Source organism: Leishmania major, chromosome 13 (genome assembly GCF_000002725.2).
Source record: "Leishmania major strain Friedlin complete genome, chromosome 13".
NCBI lineage: Eukaryota > Euglenozoa > Kinetoplastea > Trypanosomatida > Trypanosomatidae > Leishmania > Leishmania major.
Genome location: NC_007254.2, coordinates 243,117 through 259,332, shown reverse-complemented (window position 1 = coordinate 259,332; position 16,216 = coordinate 243,117). Strand labels below are relative to the sequence as shown.

The 16,216-nt window shown below is 63.0% G+C and overlaps 4 protein-coding genes across 4 annotated transcripts; all 4 read left to right on the top strand.

Moving 5' to 3' along the window:
• Nucleotides 1–1,206: 1,206 nt before the first annotated feature.
• LMJF_13_0770 (conserved hypothetical protein) lies at nucleotides 1,207–2,865 on the top strand (the record flags this gene model as incomplete). Its single annotated transcript, XM_001681769.1, has 1 exon — nucleotides 1,207–2,865. One exon carries the CDS (start codon nucleotides 1,207–1,209, stop codon nucleotides 2,863–2,865), a length of 1,659 nt encoding a protein of 552 aa, XP_001681821.1.
• Nucleotides 2,866–3,738: 873 nt separating this feature from the next.
• Nucleotides 3,739–9,930, top strand: LMJF_13_0760 (conserved hypothetical protein; the record flags this gene model as incomplete). The annotated part of the gene is made up of 1 exon (XM_001681768.1): nucleotides 3,739–9,930. The coding sequence occupies one exon, from the start codon at nucleotides 3,739–3,741 to the stop codon at nucleotides 9,928–9,930; it is 6,192 nt and encodes a 2,063-aa protein (XP_001681820.1).
• Nucleotides 9,931–10,884: 954 nt separating this feature from the next.
• LMJF_13_0750 (conserved hypothetical protein) lies at nucleotides 10,885–11,541 on the top strand (the record flags this gene model as incomplete). The annotated part of the gene is made up of 1 exon (XM_001681767.1): nucleotides 10,885–11,541. The coding sequence occupies one exon, from the start codon at nucleotides 10,885–10,887 to the stop codon at nucleotides 11,539–11,541; it is 657 nt and encodes a 218-aa protein (XP_001681819.1).
• A 1,597-nt stretch (nucleotides 11,542–13,138) lies between these two features.
• LMJF_13_0740 (hypothetical protein) lies at nucleotides 13,139–16,075 on the top strand (the record flags this gene model as incomplete). Its single annotated transcript, XM_001681766.1, has 1 exon — nucleotides 13,139–16,075. The coding sequence occupies one exon, from the start codon at nucleotides 13,139–13,141 to the stop codon at nucleotides 16,073–16,075; it is 2,937 nt and encodes a 978-aa protein (XP_001681818.1).
• Nucleotides 16,076–16,216: the final 141 nt, after the last annotated feature.

Below are 16,216 nucleotides of genomic sequence, written 5' to 3'. Positions count from 1 at the left end.
AGGTAGGTTTGTGTGTGTATGGGGGAGGGGACTTTCGATGGCCAGTGATGAAGCTGAAACTCAGGAGTCGAAGAGGAAAGAGGGAGGAGGCTGGGCAGGATAGGTGGTGGCACTTGATACACGTGCGCGCTACCCTACACCTCACCTCGTGAATACTCCACACTCCGCCTTCGCTCTGAACTCTTGGTCTCTCCCCGCTCTACTGCCGGGTCACCATCACCGCCGCGCTCAACCTCTCGTCCTTGCATGCTCGTGTTGTGTTTCGAGGAGAGGCCTCCGCGCCACAGCTCCCGGCCTCCCCTATCCGCGTTGTTGAATCAGCGCTCTATATATATATATATATACCTATATATATATACATATATATTTGTGTGTGTGTATTGGGAAAAATCCTATCTTCTTTCCTGTAGGTTGTGCGTGTGTGTGTGTGTGTGTGTGTCTTGTGTGGTTCATTGTTGTTGTTCTTTTCCTTTCTTCGCCCTCCTCTTCGTCCCCCTCCCCCTCTCCTCCTCTCCTCAATGATGTCACACACCCCAACGCGAATTGAAACGCTTGTGCCGCCAACGATGTCGCCCCCATCGCCCAACAAGATCGGAGCAGCGAGGCATCGCCGGCCCTCACCGCGTTTGTGTAGGGCGCACTTGCGTCTGCCGCTACGCGTGCTTGCTTTGCTGTTCGTCTTCCAACGTGTCGATCCGCGGGTCGCGACGGCGCCACGCCATCCAAGGGGCCTCACCGCCGCCATCAGTAGCGGATACATTGCTCTGACCTCCCCACATCGTGGGTGCTTGACCCCGCGTCACACCACCCGAAACGGCTCGGCATTTGGCAGGGCTGGAGGGGTGCGCTGGGCCCTGAGATACGGCGCACGGAAAGGTGTGTCCTCTCCCTGCCAACAGGGATAGTGCGTAATGATGATTACACGGGTGCATCAGGAGTACCTAGAGTGTCGGCGAGAACGCTAAGCTGCTGCCGGTGCTGCCCCACCCCTCGGGCCCCACCACCCTCCTCCGTGCTCTCCATCACCTCGCCTCCTACAGACATGCACCTGCCACAGCGTGTCGCCCGCGAATGAGTGCGCTGCTCACAACAGCACCTCCAACTCCAGCTCCAACCCCCCCCACACACACACACAAACATACATACATACACACGTAGAGGTGCCGTTGACCTCTCCTTGCAAAGGAACAGAAAGCCGCGGTAGTCATGTTTTGCCGTGACACGCTCTGCGACACGACGCCGGCTGTCACAGACTTCCTCAACGGCCTCTCCGCCGTTGCGAGTAAGTCGCCCTGCAGCGGCGACGGCGCACTATCAGACGGCCATAACGCGCAGAGCCGCATGCCTGTTATGGGTCATGTTTTCCTCACCGGTCTGCTCTGTGTCTCGAGGCTGGCACGCAAGCGACAGCTTCTCCTGAAGCGCCTCAAGCAGTCAGCCCTACCGCCGAGGGCGTCTGCAACGCCGTCGATGGAAGACGTCGCGGTGCAGTCCCCTTCCGCAGCAGCAGACGCAGGCGATACGGTCTTTGTGCGCCTGGTGCTTTCTCTCCTCGGGCACACACTGATGAAGCAGGCAACCACGGCACCATGCGCCGCCTCCCCAGGCGACAATGCCTCTCCGCAAGCAGCGCCACTGCCGTGGTGGCCCGCAACCTCCGCCCCAAGTGAAAACGCGGAAGATGTCGTGTATGATGTTCAGTGCGTGGGCAACGAAGACGACCACGCCGGCGACAACGTCGGGTTCAGTGAGGAACATGCGCCCGGGGTGGGCCACATGCTCTTCACCGCCAGCACAAGCGTTCATTGCCGTATCGTCTTGCGTTCTCATCCGGTGGCCATATTTTCCCCGGCGATGATGAGTGAGTTAGCGCTGGACGCTGAGCAGCGCGCGTCCGTCGCATCGAGGACCTGGTGCCACGGCGGAGCGCCAGGCACTGACAGCAGTGAGGCCGTGGATGCCGAAGCGGACGCTGGCTCGTGCGTTGCGCGTGCCTTGGAGGTTTTCGACGCGTGCGTGCGCGACCACGAGGAGGCGTGCCTGCGTCAGATCGCTGAGATAGTAGGGTCGCTGCAGCGGCTTCTTGAGAAGCCCGCCACGGAAGTGCAGAGCCCCGGCGGGCTGGCCAGTACAGGCTCACCTTCTGACAGCGCGAACGCTAGCGCCTCTCGGCTTGGCGGTTGCGCCTCGCCACTCCACGAGTGGACCATAGACGTCCCCATCTATGGTGTGGTGCTTTACATCGAGGACACGCATGCTACTCGGCTGGAGCGCGTACGCCGCCTCACCACACCGCTGCTGCAGGCGGCGACCGGCTGCGGTAACGCGGCAGGCGGGCCTCTCGGTCCCGTAACACAGGTCCTTTCCAAGCTTCACACCTGGTGTGCTGCATGGACGGCGGCGTCGTCCACCTCGAGTACGTCCCCTGGCGCTTCTTCTTGCACCCCCGGAATACGGACTATCACACTCATGCATGTGACGGAGTTGCGCCAGCTCGTTGACAGCCATCTCAAGAACTCACAGACAGCAGCAGCGCGTCTGCCGGGGCCGGCCAACCCCGCCACCGTGGGTTACGACGTTTCGCAGGCTTTGGCGGCTCCTGCGTGCGTCGTGCACTGCCAGCTCGGTGTGTCACGCAGCCCAAGCGTGGTGATGCTCTTCTACATGGACGTGCTCGCGCCACAGCTGCGCGCGGCCGCCTCAGCAGCAGAGGCGCCCCTCAACATATTTCACGGCCTCCTGAACGCGCTCGTCCAGGCACGTCATCGAGTACGGCCGAACGTGTGCTTCTCCGCGCAGCTGCTTTCGCTCTGGAGACGGTTGATGCAGCTCGACACACCAGCCAGCCCCACGCGAGTCGTGTAGAGGGAAAGAGAACCACCATCACCACCACACAAGCACAGACACACAGGCGCGCAAGGGGCATGTGCACTGATAGTGGTTTGGCCAGTGGGGACGAAACACTGATGCAGGTGTTGCAGGGGACTCCTCGTCCTTGGCCCAACGCATGTGCACGTCTATGTGCATGTGTCCGTGTATCGCTGGAGTATGTGTGTGTGTGTGTGTGTGGATTAATCACCGGCAGTCTGTGCGCCGCAAAGACTGCCCGCTGTCGTTTGAAAAGAGCAGACAAAACAGTGAACGGACTACGGTGAGACAAGCCCGTCCGTTGCTCGGCGTGGCGGGCGTGTCGACACGCGAACATGCTTGTGCGGCATTGGTGTGTGCGCGTGCACCCTCTCATGTGCTTCCCATGTGCAGCGATACGCGTTGGTACCTCTGTGTGCGTGTTTGTGTGCGTGTGTGTGTCTTTGCACGCAGGAGGCGAGTGTGCCGCGCTCATCCTCCTACACGCAGCTGCGCACAGTCCCCACTTCTTCTCCCGCCCCACCCCTCACCTCGTCCTCTTGGGTGGTCACCACCGGTGATGGTCTGTGTGTGTGTGTGTGTGTGTGTGTGTGTCTATGCACATGATTTTGCTTTCCGGGATCGCCTGATGCACCCCCACACGTGCTCGCAGGAACAGTGTCACAACCCGCGGTGCGAGAGTATTCAAAGTGCAGACGCCGTACCTCATCTATTCTACGTGATACGCGTGCGTCCCCCTTTTTAGCGCGCAACGAGACAGTCCGAGAGGAGGGGGGTGGCAGGGCCGCGTGCGCAGGCTCGCCGCTCGACCCCGCCTCACTTTCACTCGCTCTTGCGCCTCTCGGGTTTTCCTTCCCTTGCTCGTACGTTATGGCCACCTTGAAGGTGACCGTCCATGAAGCGCGTGACCTCCCAATCATGGACCGGGCGACCGGACTGGCCGACCCGTACGTCGTGGTGAAGCTCGACGACATGGAGCACACTACCGACATTGCCCATCTCACCCGAAACCCGGTCTGGGAGCACGACGTGCGCTTCGACACCGCCGATCTGCTTGTGCTGCAAGAGGACCCGCTGGAGATCCGCGTGTACGACCACGACATCATCAGCCGCGACGACATTGTCGGCATGGTACTGCTGGATTGCAACAGCATCATCTACCGCGCCAACCCGGTGGTGTCAGGGTGGTTCCCGCTGCTAGACTCTGGCGCCGGGCTCCACGGCGACATCCGTCTTACCATCCGCATCAAGTTCCACGCAGCCGAAAACCCGCTGGCGCCGGCGCTGCCGGAGCGGTACGTGCGACGGCTTGACCCCCGCGTCGCCGAGCGCTCGTCTTCGCTGGCGGCCGCCGTACCAGGCGGCAACGGTGGCCACGCTCAACAGGCAAACAGCAGCCCCCGCACGAACGAAACCAGTGTCAGCTTCTCAATGGTGACCTCGGCGCCTGGTTTGAACGCAGCGACGACGCAGAGCAGCTGTGTCGCACCCACAAGCAGCAGCGGCAACCACGTGGCAAGCTTTGAGCATGGCCCACGAGGCCGCGTCAATGAGCCGTGTAGGGCCTCTGCCAGCAGCGTCAACGTCAACAAAAACGTGAGCGTCGGGCTTTCGGCAGCTGACTCTGGCCACCACCACCATCGCCACCGCAAGCACCGATCGACTTCACGGAAGCTGACAAGCGAGCGGCGCTCGTCCAAGGTGCCGTGGCACGCCCCCTCGCACAACGTCAGCGGCGGCACGTTGGAAGCGGGCGCAGACGTACCGTCCCTCGCCGGTGCGAGCTTCAGCCTGGCGAACAACAACGTCAGCGCTGCCCCCATGAACAGCAGTGCGAACTTCGCGCGCTATGACCCGTCGGTCTTGTTTGCAGGTCCATCTGGCGCCACAACAACGGAGGCAGCGGTGGCCATGGCAGCCGCTGCGGCAGTGGAAAGCCCCGCGGTGCCGCTGCCTCTTCCTTCGCCGGCGCTGTTTCCTTTTCTGGTGGAGCAGGACTTGGATCCGCTGCGGGCGGCCCGCGTAGATCACCCGACGCTGGCCGCTGAGGAAGAGGGCATATTTGTGTTTAGCGTCTGGCGACTCGACCCGGCGGTGTTTCGTGTGGAGTCGACGCACAGCATGATGGAGGAGCTCATCGTCAAGGCCGACCCCGAGCACGTGCGTTTCACAAACCTGCGCAGCAGCCGTAGCATCAACGATGCCCGAGTTATTCAGCTCTTCAAACTCAGCGGCAAGGTGCGACGGCAACTCGCGCGCAAGGTGGTCGAGCTGCAATGCAACGCAGTGCTTGGTTACGTGGAGGAGTTCGACATGGAGCCGAACGGTATTATCGTTCGGGCATACGGCACGCCGTGTGTGGTGTCGCGTGTGAAGTACGTTGACCAGCGCGAGATGGAGGCGTTGCTGCGCGGGAAGTCGCGCTACATCCGGTCGAGCATGATGGCAGCGTATCAGGGGGAATTCCCCAGTGCGTCGATGGCAGCGGCGCCACCTCGGTCGCACAGTCCCGCGCTGCCGCCGTACGGCTTGTCGCCAATCCTGAGCAACGGAGGAGTGGACGGGAACGCCGGTGGCACCTCCACTCCGGCCACCCCATCGGGGCCGACGCAGTCAGCGGACCTCATCGCACTGAGCAACACAATGGCGGCTCTGCCGCTACCCCTGCCAACGCCCAACGCCTCCTCCACTCCCATGACCGCCCATGATCACCTGCCTCCCCCCATGTCCGCCTGCACCTTGCGACTCGGCACCTCGGCACAGCAGCAGCAGCAGTCTGGCCAAGCTGTGGCCGCCGCCTCATGGGCAAGTACGCCGCTCTCAAGCAAGGAGGCAGTGGCGCCGACAGCAGTCCAGTCGCCGCGATCAACACCAGAGACGTACGTGAGTGCCATGGCGACAGGCGACGAAGTCGACGGCTCAGGCGTGCCGCTGCTGTCGCTCGACAATGGGGGTGGCGGGGCGGGCCTCGGTGCAGCCGCGCAAGCTTCCGCTCTAGCTGGGGCGCAGAGTGCGAACTCTACAACGCGCCACCACTCGCAGACTGCCCTCACTCTCGCCACAAGTGCTCAGCGCTTATCTCCGCCCTTCAGCCGCAGCTTCGTGGCGTCCTCTGTGGACGCCACCATACCCATGCTCCCCGACGCGCTCGTGCAGCAGCAGCAGCCGTCCCATGCGAACCTGATGATGCGGAGCGGCCCCACCGACACCGCGGTGGCGACCGTCGCAGCTACCCCAGCGACCGCGCCACCAATGACGAACGCTCTTATCGCTGCAAGCGGCGCCGCAGCTGGTGGTGGCCCGCCAGCGCGTGTCATTATATCGATGCTCACCGTCAAGGACCTTCCCGCCGGTTCTATCCACCACATTGGCGGCTACATCTGCGCCCGCTCCGTGAAGATTGTCTCGCGGGTCAAGTCGCGGCAGATAATCTCGCAGGAACGGGATGCGTGGTGGATGGAGCTGCGCGAGGAGCTGCGTGCCAACGCCCGCGCGTTCCACTGCAACACCGTGCTAGGCTATGAAGAAGAGACGCAGTATCACGAAGACGTCGTTCTGCTTTCCTTGTATGGCACGGCGGTGATGCTGGACATGTCCGCCGCATCGCTGCGTGCCGGTCCCGAGCACCTTTTCTCCTGGCAGAAGCAGCGCCTCGCGTCCAAGCGCAACTGCGCCCTTCTGCACCTCTATGAAGGATCGCGTCGGAAGGGCGGCCTGGGCTTCCTCGCCGGCGAAGTTGGCGATCTTCTCATGCACTACGTCTGCAGCATCTGCCACAACAAACCCGTTCCGGACGTGCTGCTGGCTGCGTGCACGCTGCCCGTCGAGCTGAACTGCGAGGCGCCACCGCGGCTTGTGCAGGTGGCCGTGTCGAAGCCAAAGGCAAACGTGAAGGGGGTCGAGCTCGCCATGGCAGTGTCGCAGGCGCTTCCCTTCATCGAGTTCGCCTTGCACAAGCAGCTTCTCTTTAACCTCCGCCTGCAGCAGCTGAACGCGTGCTTCTCGCTCCGGGTCTCCATCGTTGTTGGGCACGACGCCATTATCGGCATGCTGACAGGGTCGGGCTGTCGCTTGGCGGGCCTGCCCGTGCCGCGGCTGCCTCGTGTGACCGTGGTGGACCAGCAGATCGCGCACAAGGAGAGTGTGGTGAAGCTTCGCGACGTGATCGCCTCACGTCGACGCCGCCGCAACACTGCACACTCCAGCAGCAGTCGAAGCACTTCGTCCTCCTCGTCCTCCAGCAGCTGTTCTTCAAGGCCTGCTGCTGCAGCGCAGTCGTCTGCGATGCCAGGCGCCGACGGGGCGGTGCCGGCGCCGGCGGTGGCGGCAGCGGGGTTGCGCGGTGGTGGGTCTAGAGACGACGTTCGTGGCATCGGCTCCGCCGGCACGAAGGCGTCCAGCGCCGCCCTCACCGTTCGCTCTTTATCGACGTCGTCAACCTCACACACCGACTCCTCGTCTTCCTCCTCATTTAAGCGGTGCAAGCGGTATCGCCGTCGACGTCGGCGCCATCGTGCGCGCGGCAAGCGCGGGCGAGGCAACCGTGGCTCGTCATCGCCGTCGCGTGGCCCTTCGCGGTCCCCCTCAGAGACAGAAGCGCTTCCGTCGACGACATCTGGAATCGAGTCGCTGCACAGCAGCCAGAGCCGCGAAGCCGCGGCCGCGCCGGCTCAGAAGCGGCGTCGACACCGTCGCACGCGGCACGCGAGCACATGTGCCCCGGCTGTCGCAGTAGCAGGAGCAGCGGCAGCTGGCGCTAGCAGGAGAGCTGGCGCCACCCCAGGCTCTCCCTCACGAGGAGCCACGTTGCCCAAGTCACGATCGCCCTCTCCCTCTGCTGTGACGTCATCTTCCCGCCCGTACAGCTCGTCCCACTCCTCGTCCAGCAGCAGCAGCACCAGCAGCCGTACCCTCAGCACATCCCCGTCAAAGGCGTCTTTGCATTCTTGGGTGCTGACGGAGTCGAGCGTGACGGACGAGGACGTTTACGCGCCGGCCGATGAATGGCGCACAACCAGCGGCGGCGTGCGCACAAAGGCACGCGACTACGTGGTCAAGATCGACGATGTCGAGGAGGCGGACATGATGCTGGGCATGGTGGACGCGACAAACTTCGAGGATGGGGTGCTGCTTACGCTGCCGTACGTGCCGGACAGCGCAAACGCCTTTGACTGGCAGAAACGCATCGTGTTGTACCGGCGCTACTCGCGTGCGTCGACCTTGCCCGTCGGCGGCGGCGGTGGCACTGGGGCGGCCGCGCTGATGGGCAGTGTCAACACGAGCGGCGGTCTTAGTTCCTACGGCGTCACGCGAAGCAGAAGCGTGCTTGGAGCCAGCGTCATGGGTAGCAGCGGTGCTTACCAAAACTGTAGTGACCCTGCGTCCGCGGCAGCCAGTGGTGGAGACGGCATGAGCGCCGGTGGGGGTGGTGCCGCAGCCGGTCGCATGGCGCTCACAACGCGACTTCTCAACGAATACTGTGCGGACGCCAAGCGCGCCTTTGTGCACCGGGCATGTCGCATGGCGATGCGCACCGGGCAGCCGCTGCGGCTGTGTGTTGTGAACTTGCGAGTGGAGATGATGTTTGTGCCGAACAGCGCCGACCTGCAGCTGCGACTCGAGGGCTGTGTGATGGTGGCCAGCAGTGCTGGCGCACAGCAGCTTCGCCAGCTCGAGGATCGCGCCTTTCGCGTGTGCATGCATTACACAATGGAGTCCCTGTCGGGGCTGCGGCAATACCAGCAGCAACAGCAACAGCAGTATCCGAGTCAGGCCACCCAGAGCAACCACGGCGGCGCTTCCGCGGCGGGGCAGCGCCCCGCTGGTGCAACTCCCATCATGACCGCCAACGCTGTCGCCTCTGGCAAGGCAACGCCTTACCTGCGGTGGAAACCGAACACGCCCGTGCTTTCCCCTCTGATGGTGGATGCCGCGAGCAACAACATCGTCACCACCTCGTTGGGCGGGCCCGCAGTCGCTGCTGCTGCAGCAATGCAGACGGCGTCGTCGCAGAACCCGGCGTTGCCATCGATGCCGCAGCCACTTGCGGCATATACAGCGAACTCTATGTGCAGCATGCTAGCGATGAGTTCCGTGCTGGCGACAGTTGACTCGGGACCGGCGTACATTGACGCGCGGCGACTGTTCACCACCAGCAACGCGCCCTTCACCATGCCGTACGTGCAGGACATCACCGTGCCACCGCCGCGCGTGTGGAGCGGCGTCGCCACCGCCGTGTCGGAGGACACCGCCGCCCCGGTGCGACACACCTCAACCTACGCCGAGTACCGTGACAGCCGTGGCTCGCGCACAAACTCGCTGACGCGGCGCTGGAACGCCTTTGTCCGGGCAACCGGGCAGTCCATCAAGAGCCTCGTCGACCGCGCCACCGGTGGTGGCACAGGAGATCGGCGAATGCAGCAGCAGCAGCGGCAGTGGCTATCCTCATCCACTGTGTCGGATGCCTCGGTCAGGGCGGGCGAGGAAAACAGCAGGTCGCTCATGTCCGTTGGTGGCACGGCTAGTAACCCATCCTCCATGACTGCCGCTGCCCGCGACGCCAACTACTGCAACCCCGCAGCGCGCCTGCCGAAGGATATATCGCAGCTACAGATGTTCATCCCTGTAGTGCTCTTTACCCCGCTCGACTACGTTGCCGGCCGCTCCATCGTCCGTTACCTCGGCCGCCTCTCGCAGCACTTCATCCGCGAAGACTACGACACCGACACCGGTGACGGCCTCAACATGTTCTTCCAGCGTGCGGAGACGGAGATCGTGTGCGTGGTGCAGGCCCTTGTGCGGCTTATGGGTGGCAACGCGCTACTGAAGCACCGCATCGTGTACCACGAGATCTGCGACTCGGATGGATCCGGCAGGGCCTTCTTGTTCGCGACCGTTACGGGTGATGTGGTGCAGGTGAGTGATACCGTGTACTGGGGGAAGCACGCGCAGCCGCAGCGGCAGCAGAAGGACGGCAGCGCGCGAACGAACGAGAAGGAGGTCGCCACAGGTGACTTCTCCGACGACAGTGACAGTGACGGCGCCGGCAGCAGAAAGGAGTGAGCGCCTCTGTGCCGGCGGTGTCGGTGACAAGAGGGACACACACACACACACGTGTCGCACAGTCGTACATGACACACTCGACGCCGCTCCTCTACCTCCTCTCACGCAGATGCCCCGTGGTGAGTAGCGCCGCGTCTGCTCCGCGTGGGGCACGTGTGTCGCCAGATCGGTGAGTCATTGCAGCCACGAGCATGACGCTCGCAGCTGGGACACCTCTGAGATGTGGGAAATGCAGGAACGTGCGGGTTTGTGGGAGGGGGGGGAGGGCGGAAAAACATGTATCGACCGCCGCTGTCCAATTGACTGGAGTGCAAGGGTGTGAGAGTGCGTGATCAGGTTTGCTTAAGTCTCTTGTGGTCCACTCTCTCTCTCTCCCTGGCTACATGTGCAAGTACATGCCTCTCTCTGTGTGTGTGTGTGCGTGTGTGTGTGTGTGTGCAACGAAAAGATGCCTAAGAGCACGAAGACGGAAATACGACAAACCTGCATCCTGCGCGCGCGCCTCTGTCTGCTTATCCCGATCTGTGCGTCGGTGTGGTGGTGGTGGTGCAGGACACGTGCGGGTCGACCTCGTCCACGGCTTCATTCGCTCGTCTCTAACGGAGGCGTGCGCCCTCGGCGGCCGTGGGTCTCTCTGTATCTCTGTGTCGTTCCCCAAGTGCTGTAACGCCATAAAACCCCTCTCCTCATCCCTTCATCTCAGCCATCCTGTCCCATAGTCTTCAAGTCAGAGCTACCATGCACCTGGCGTTAGCTCGTCGCGGGTCGATACCGCCTCCTAGAGGCGTCGTCACTGCTGTAGCGGCAACAGCAGACTCTCTGCGGCGCTCGCGCTGCACTCATGCTCCACAAGCGATATCGTCATCCGTGCGCCACCGCAGTAGCGGCTCTGCGTCGTCGTCGTCAGCGGACAGCGCACGAGGCAGCTACAATCATTTCCAGCAGCAGCAGCAGATGTTTCACCGCCACTCCTTCTACGAGAAGGGCTCTTCGGCACCGCGTGATGGCGCTGGAGCTGGCGCGGATGGCACGCAGGCTCACGGCGGCGCAGCGGGCGGCAGCTGTAACAATGGCGGCACATCCTCGTCCTCCACGGCATCCTCACAGCAGCAGCGGGAGCAGGACGAACGCCTCTATGGCATGGGCTCCGCCACGGCGCAACAGCGCCGACAGGTGCGTCAGCAGTGGGAAAAGTCCTTCTTTGGTCGCTTGCACTACGAGGAAGGCATGCATGATCGTTTTTCCGAGGCGCTCAAGTCGGAGGACGCGGAGGCGTTCCGGCAGTCCATCGCTGGTCAGTCGCATGCGGACTTGTTTCCGCACTGGCCAGAGGAAGAGGAGGCGCCGCTGAGCGAATTCAAGCGGCTGCGTCCGTCGCTGCAGCTTCACTATATCGTGAACCGTCTCAGCAGCGGCGAGCGCCGTATCCGCTACTCCGTTGACTTTGGGGGTCTGCTCATGATGCCCCAGCTGAATCTTGGGGAGATGATGGTGAAGGAGGCGGACACGCTGCTGCGCGAGCTGGGCTGGATGAACGACGAGGTCGCCATGAGGATCGAAGAGGTCCAGGCGTTGGCGTCCAAGATCAAGTTTGACTTTGACCTTGACTAAAGGCAGGCCGCAAGCTGTCGCTTCCTTGTGCGTGCGGCACCGTTTGTGTGCGCGTCAGCGGGGGGAGGGGGGGTGCATGGCGACACACGCACGCACGCTCACATACATCTGCATCTGTGACTGTATCGTACACCGCGCGCTGCGGCACCATTGCATAACACGAACGGCAACTCCGGGATCATCGACACACACACACACACACACACAGCGGTGTGCAGGGGAACCTGGTGGCGCGCACTCGATCCATCTCTGCTGTGTGTGTGTGTGTGTGTGTGTGTGTGTGTGTGTGTGGCACGCGAATCGTTCGCTGTCTCACCTATGCCTCGGCATCACCGCCACGGCAGCCACATCAGTGCTTTCGACGGCGAACCCTCCCGCCCTCTACTACTCCTTACCTTTTGGCCTTGCATTGCTGCCGACGCTGGCAAGCGAGTGCGTACCCGTCTCTGCATGGCACACCGTCACTGGGCTCATTGCATCCATCCTCGCACCCCGTTCTCAGGGCATGACGGTGGGCGACGCGGTGAGTGGACGATGGTGTCTCCCTCTTTCTTCTTAGGGCGGTCCACCGCAGGCGAGATCCTCCTTCAGCCCATCAGCGCTGCTTCTCGTAGTGATAGTCTGTGAGAAGCGGCCCCACTAACCTCATGGTCCCTTCTCTCTCGCTACGTTCACTACCCACGCCTCCGGAGGAAGTCCCCACCCCACCCCACACACACACACACACACACACTGCCTCCAGCAGGAGTTGGATCGACCTCTGTCGCTCACCGTCCCTCTCTCCTCTCTCTTCCGTGCCTCTTTTTTCCGCATTCCATGTGATTATGCTTTGGACCCGCGGCAGCGCGCACCGAATCCCCCCTTCCCCCTCCGTCCTCGCGCGTCTTGATATCTCATTCTATCGCTGCTTTATCTGACGCTGTCACTGTCAGCGCGTGTGCACGCGCGCGCGCGCCTCGTTGGCACAGCGCAGCCGCTCTTGTGGTCGGCGGTACTTCTGGTATGCGGAAGCAACGGCCCGCCTCCGTCCCACCCACGGACTTCCCCCCCCCTCTCACACACACACGTCGAGCCGCAGGATATCAGCACAAGTGCACACGTCCAGGCAGCACGGTGTGTACTGCGAAAGAAGTAGTTTACAGACACACGTCCACAGTCGGCCAGTCGTTTGGTTCGCCGTAGAGAAGCGGTGCATGCTCAGCAGGAGCAGAGCATCGGCTTCTGCTTGTGCCCCCCCCTCCCTCCCTCTACCCCGCCTCTCCTTCACCACTATATCCCGTAACCCGGTCTTTTACGCTTCATCACGATCATGACGACAGTGCAAACGAAGCCGCTGGCGTCGAAGCCCGCAGCAGCGGCGGTGGCGACAGCAGCAGCAGCAGCACCGCCAAGAACGCTTCGGCGGCGGCGCCTGGTGGTCAGCTCAACACCATCAGTGCCAACGAGCGCGCCTGGTGTCATGAACGCGTACACGGCTGCCCCAGGCACCAGTGGACGTCGTGCAGTGGGCGCCACAGGGAACGCGAACTCTCCCAAGAGGCACCAACGCGACTCAGAGAAGCCGCTGCTAAACTTGTTCACATCCTCGCAGCCGTGGATGGCGGCCTCCGACAAGAAGGCGAAGATTGAACGGCAGCAGCGCAAGCGTGCATCTGCAGCGATACAGACATTCCTGAGTGACGCGCCTTGTTCCGTCACTACAAGGACGTCGGTCGTGTGTGCAGCCCAGCCGTTTTCCAGTCGAGTGGACGTGAGCGATGGTCGCACGCTTCCCCCGCACGAGGAGGCGCCGCTTCTGCTGGGGCAACGGCATGAGCTAACGGCACCGAATGCCTCTGTGGCGTGTCTGCCCGATGCCGACCGAGGACCGTCAGAGATGCCGCGAGGGCCCACGAAAAACGAGCTCGCTGCCGTGGCAGCCGATGCACGGCAGCAGCTCGGACAGCCGAGCTACGTCGCCCTCACAGCCCGGCAAGTCGCGGCGGCGCAGCGCTGGCAGCAGTCGCACAACTACGATCACATTGTGAAGGACCTGCATGAGCGACTAGGTGTGGTGAAGCCCACGCCGCACGGAACGCGAGAGGTAAACAACGCGCTTGCGAAGCCGCTGGAGGTGGCTGCGGACGTGATAGACAAGGTCATGGCGCTGCGGCAGGCCGCGATGGCGGAAATGGTCGCGCGGCTGCGTCGCATGCTTTCGGAGGCCAACATCACCGGCGCTCCCATCATCCCCGCGGCCTCCCTCGGCGCCTCCGGCAGCCCATGTCCGTCATGTCAATACTGCATCGAGCTGACGTCCGAGGAGACCATCAAGGAGTACCTGGTCGCTGCGCTGCAGGTGCTCTTGTCGGAGCGGGTGGTAGCACCCATGGCCGGCCGATGCGGACCTACATCCGTGATGAGCAGCGCCCTCTCCGGAAATGCGACGACGCTGGACTCCTTCCGGGCCCACCCAAGTCGCGCACACAAAAGACCGGCGGAGGCAGGAGCCCCATCGCGGTACTCGGTGCCGCAGTGCTTCCGTGTAGAGCTGGTCCCGTTTGCCTTACACAAGGTGTCTATTCACGTCTCGGTGCACAGAAACCTTGCTGAGCACTTCTTCCAGGCGCACGCACGGCAGCAGGAGCACCTCCGCTCCCTGCTCATCGATCCACCGTTTCCGCAGGCGTATGCCGAGTGGACGGACGCGCACCGGCAGCGACTGCTGCACCGCGTTCTCGGCGACCTCCTGCACGGTGGCGCCACCCCGGTCGTCCCGGCGGACCTCGAGACGATCGCGCGCTTCCCCGCCCACGACAGCGCCACTCGTGACGCGCTGTGGTGCTCTGTCTGGTCCGCGTGCTCTCTGACGGGGTGGCTGACCATTTCCGAGGACGCCGTCGCCAGTTACCTCGGCGAGGAGGTCATGTTCTACTACGCCTGGATGAACCACTACGCGCGGTGGCTGTTGGGGGCGGGTCTGCTGGGGGTGCTGGTGTCTATGCTGAGCTCCCTGCGTCCGGCGCCCGACACCGCCGCCGCGGCGGTGCTCGTGCCGGCTGCCTCCTCCTCCTCAATCACTCTCCGCCGCACCGTGCAGCACTGCCTAGACGTGGCTTTGCTGCCGCTCTTTAGCACGATCATGATCATTGGCAGCGTACTGTGCATCAAGATGTGGGAACGGCGCTGCAGTGCGCTGTGCATGCGGTACCACCTGTTTCAGCACGAGAGAAAGGACGAGCTGCGTCACGACTTTTGCGGCACGCCGGGGGCGGACCCCGTGACCGGGGGGCCGCAGTTGTGCTACCCGGCGTGGTATCGGTTGACTGCCGCACAATCACTCACCTGGGGCATTGTCGCCCTCTTCATGGGCGGCACGCTGGGGCTTATGGTGTGCTCGCTCAACCTCGACGGGATGGTCACCGACCCGGCGAGTCGTCTGGCCATACCGTTTCTGCGGCGCCTCGCGGTGGATGGCGGCCTGCTGGATAAGACGGCGCACCCCATCGCGGCGATACTCCCGCCGCTCGCATACTCCGTGTGCATTGGCGCGCTGAGCTTCATCTTCACTGACTTGGCCAAGTACCTGACGCGCATGGAGAACAACCGCTACCGCGGCGAGTACATGCGCTCCCTGACGCTGAAACGAGCTGCTTTCGAGTTTGTGAACTCGTACGGCAAGTTGTTCTTCATCGCCTTTGGGCGCTGCCGCGTCGCGGAGCTGTCTGCCCACCTTCGGTCGATGTTCTACGTTGCCGTTCTAAGTCGGATGATGAGCCACACCGTCATTCCGTTTGCTGTGACGCATCGCCGCCGCGTGGTGTGCCGCCTTTTCCGCGCCAGCGGCGGCGATGCCTCGTCAACGCCGTCTGGGGCGTCGCCGTCCGCCCCCGCATCCCTGCGGCGCAGCGCGCACGGCGGCAGCAGCGACTCGCCGCTGGACGAGGCGGATGAGATGCTGGACCTCTACGACATCCACATGGACTTCATTGAGATGCTGATCCAGTTCGGGTACATCCTGCTCTTTGCCACCGCCTACCCGCTCGCGTCCTTCGTGGCGCTGCTGTCGAACATCATCGAGGTTCGCTCCCACCTGTTCAAGATGTGCTACGTCATGCGCCGACCGGTGCCGCGGCTGGGGGTGCAGCAGAACGCGACGTGGTGCGGCATCATGCGCGGCTGTGTCATCGTCGCCGTCATCACGAACACGTTTCTGCTAGCCATCACTTCCCACCAGACGGTGCGGTGGTTCCCCGAGTACTTCGCTGCGACCGGCACGCTAGGCAAGCAACGCACCAGTGGCAGGGTGGAGCTGAGGAGCGGCGGCAGCGCGGCCGCGGCAGCAGCCGCAAACCTGAATCGCGGCGTGAGCCTTGCTGTGGCAGGGCTGGAGAGAGTGCCGAACAAGGGGCGCTTCGTCGTCTTTTACTGCGTGGTGATGGAGTACGTGATGTGCCTGATCGCCGTCTTCCTGCTCTGGCGCATCCCTTCGACACCGCGTGAGGTGCGCAACTACAAAACGCGCAAACTCTACGAACGTGCGTCACTGCAGTAGGCAGACCTAGCGGGTCGTAGCGTGCCGCGTGCATCTGACGGTTCATCACTGCCACCCACTCATCCACTTCACCGGCCGCCGCCCCCCCCTCCCCTCTGTGTCTTTCATGCGTTGCGCTGCTGCGTTGAGGCAGGCACTCCT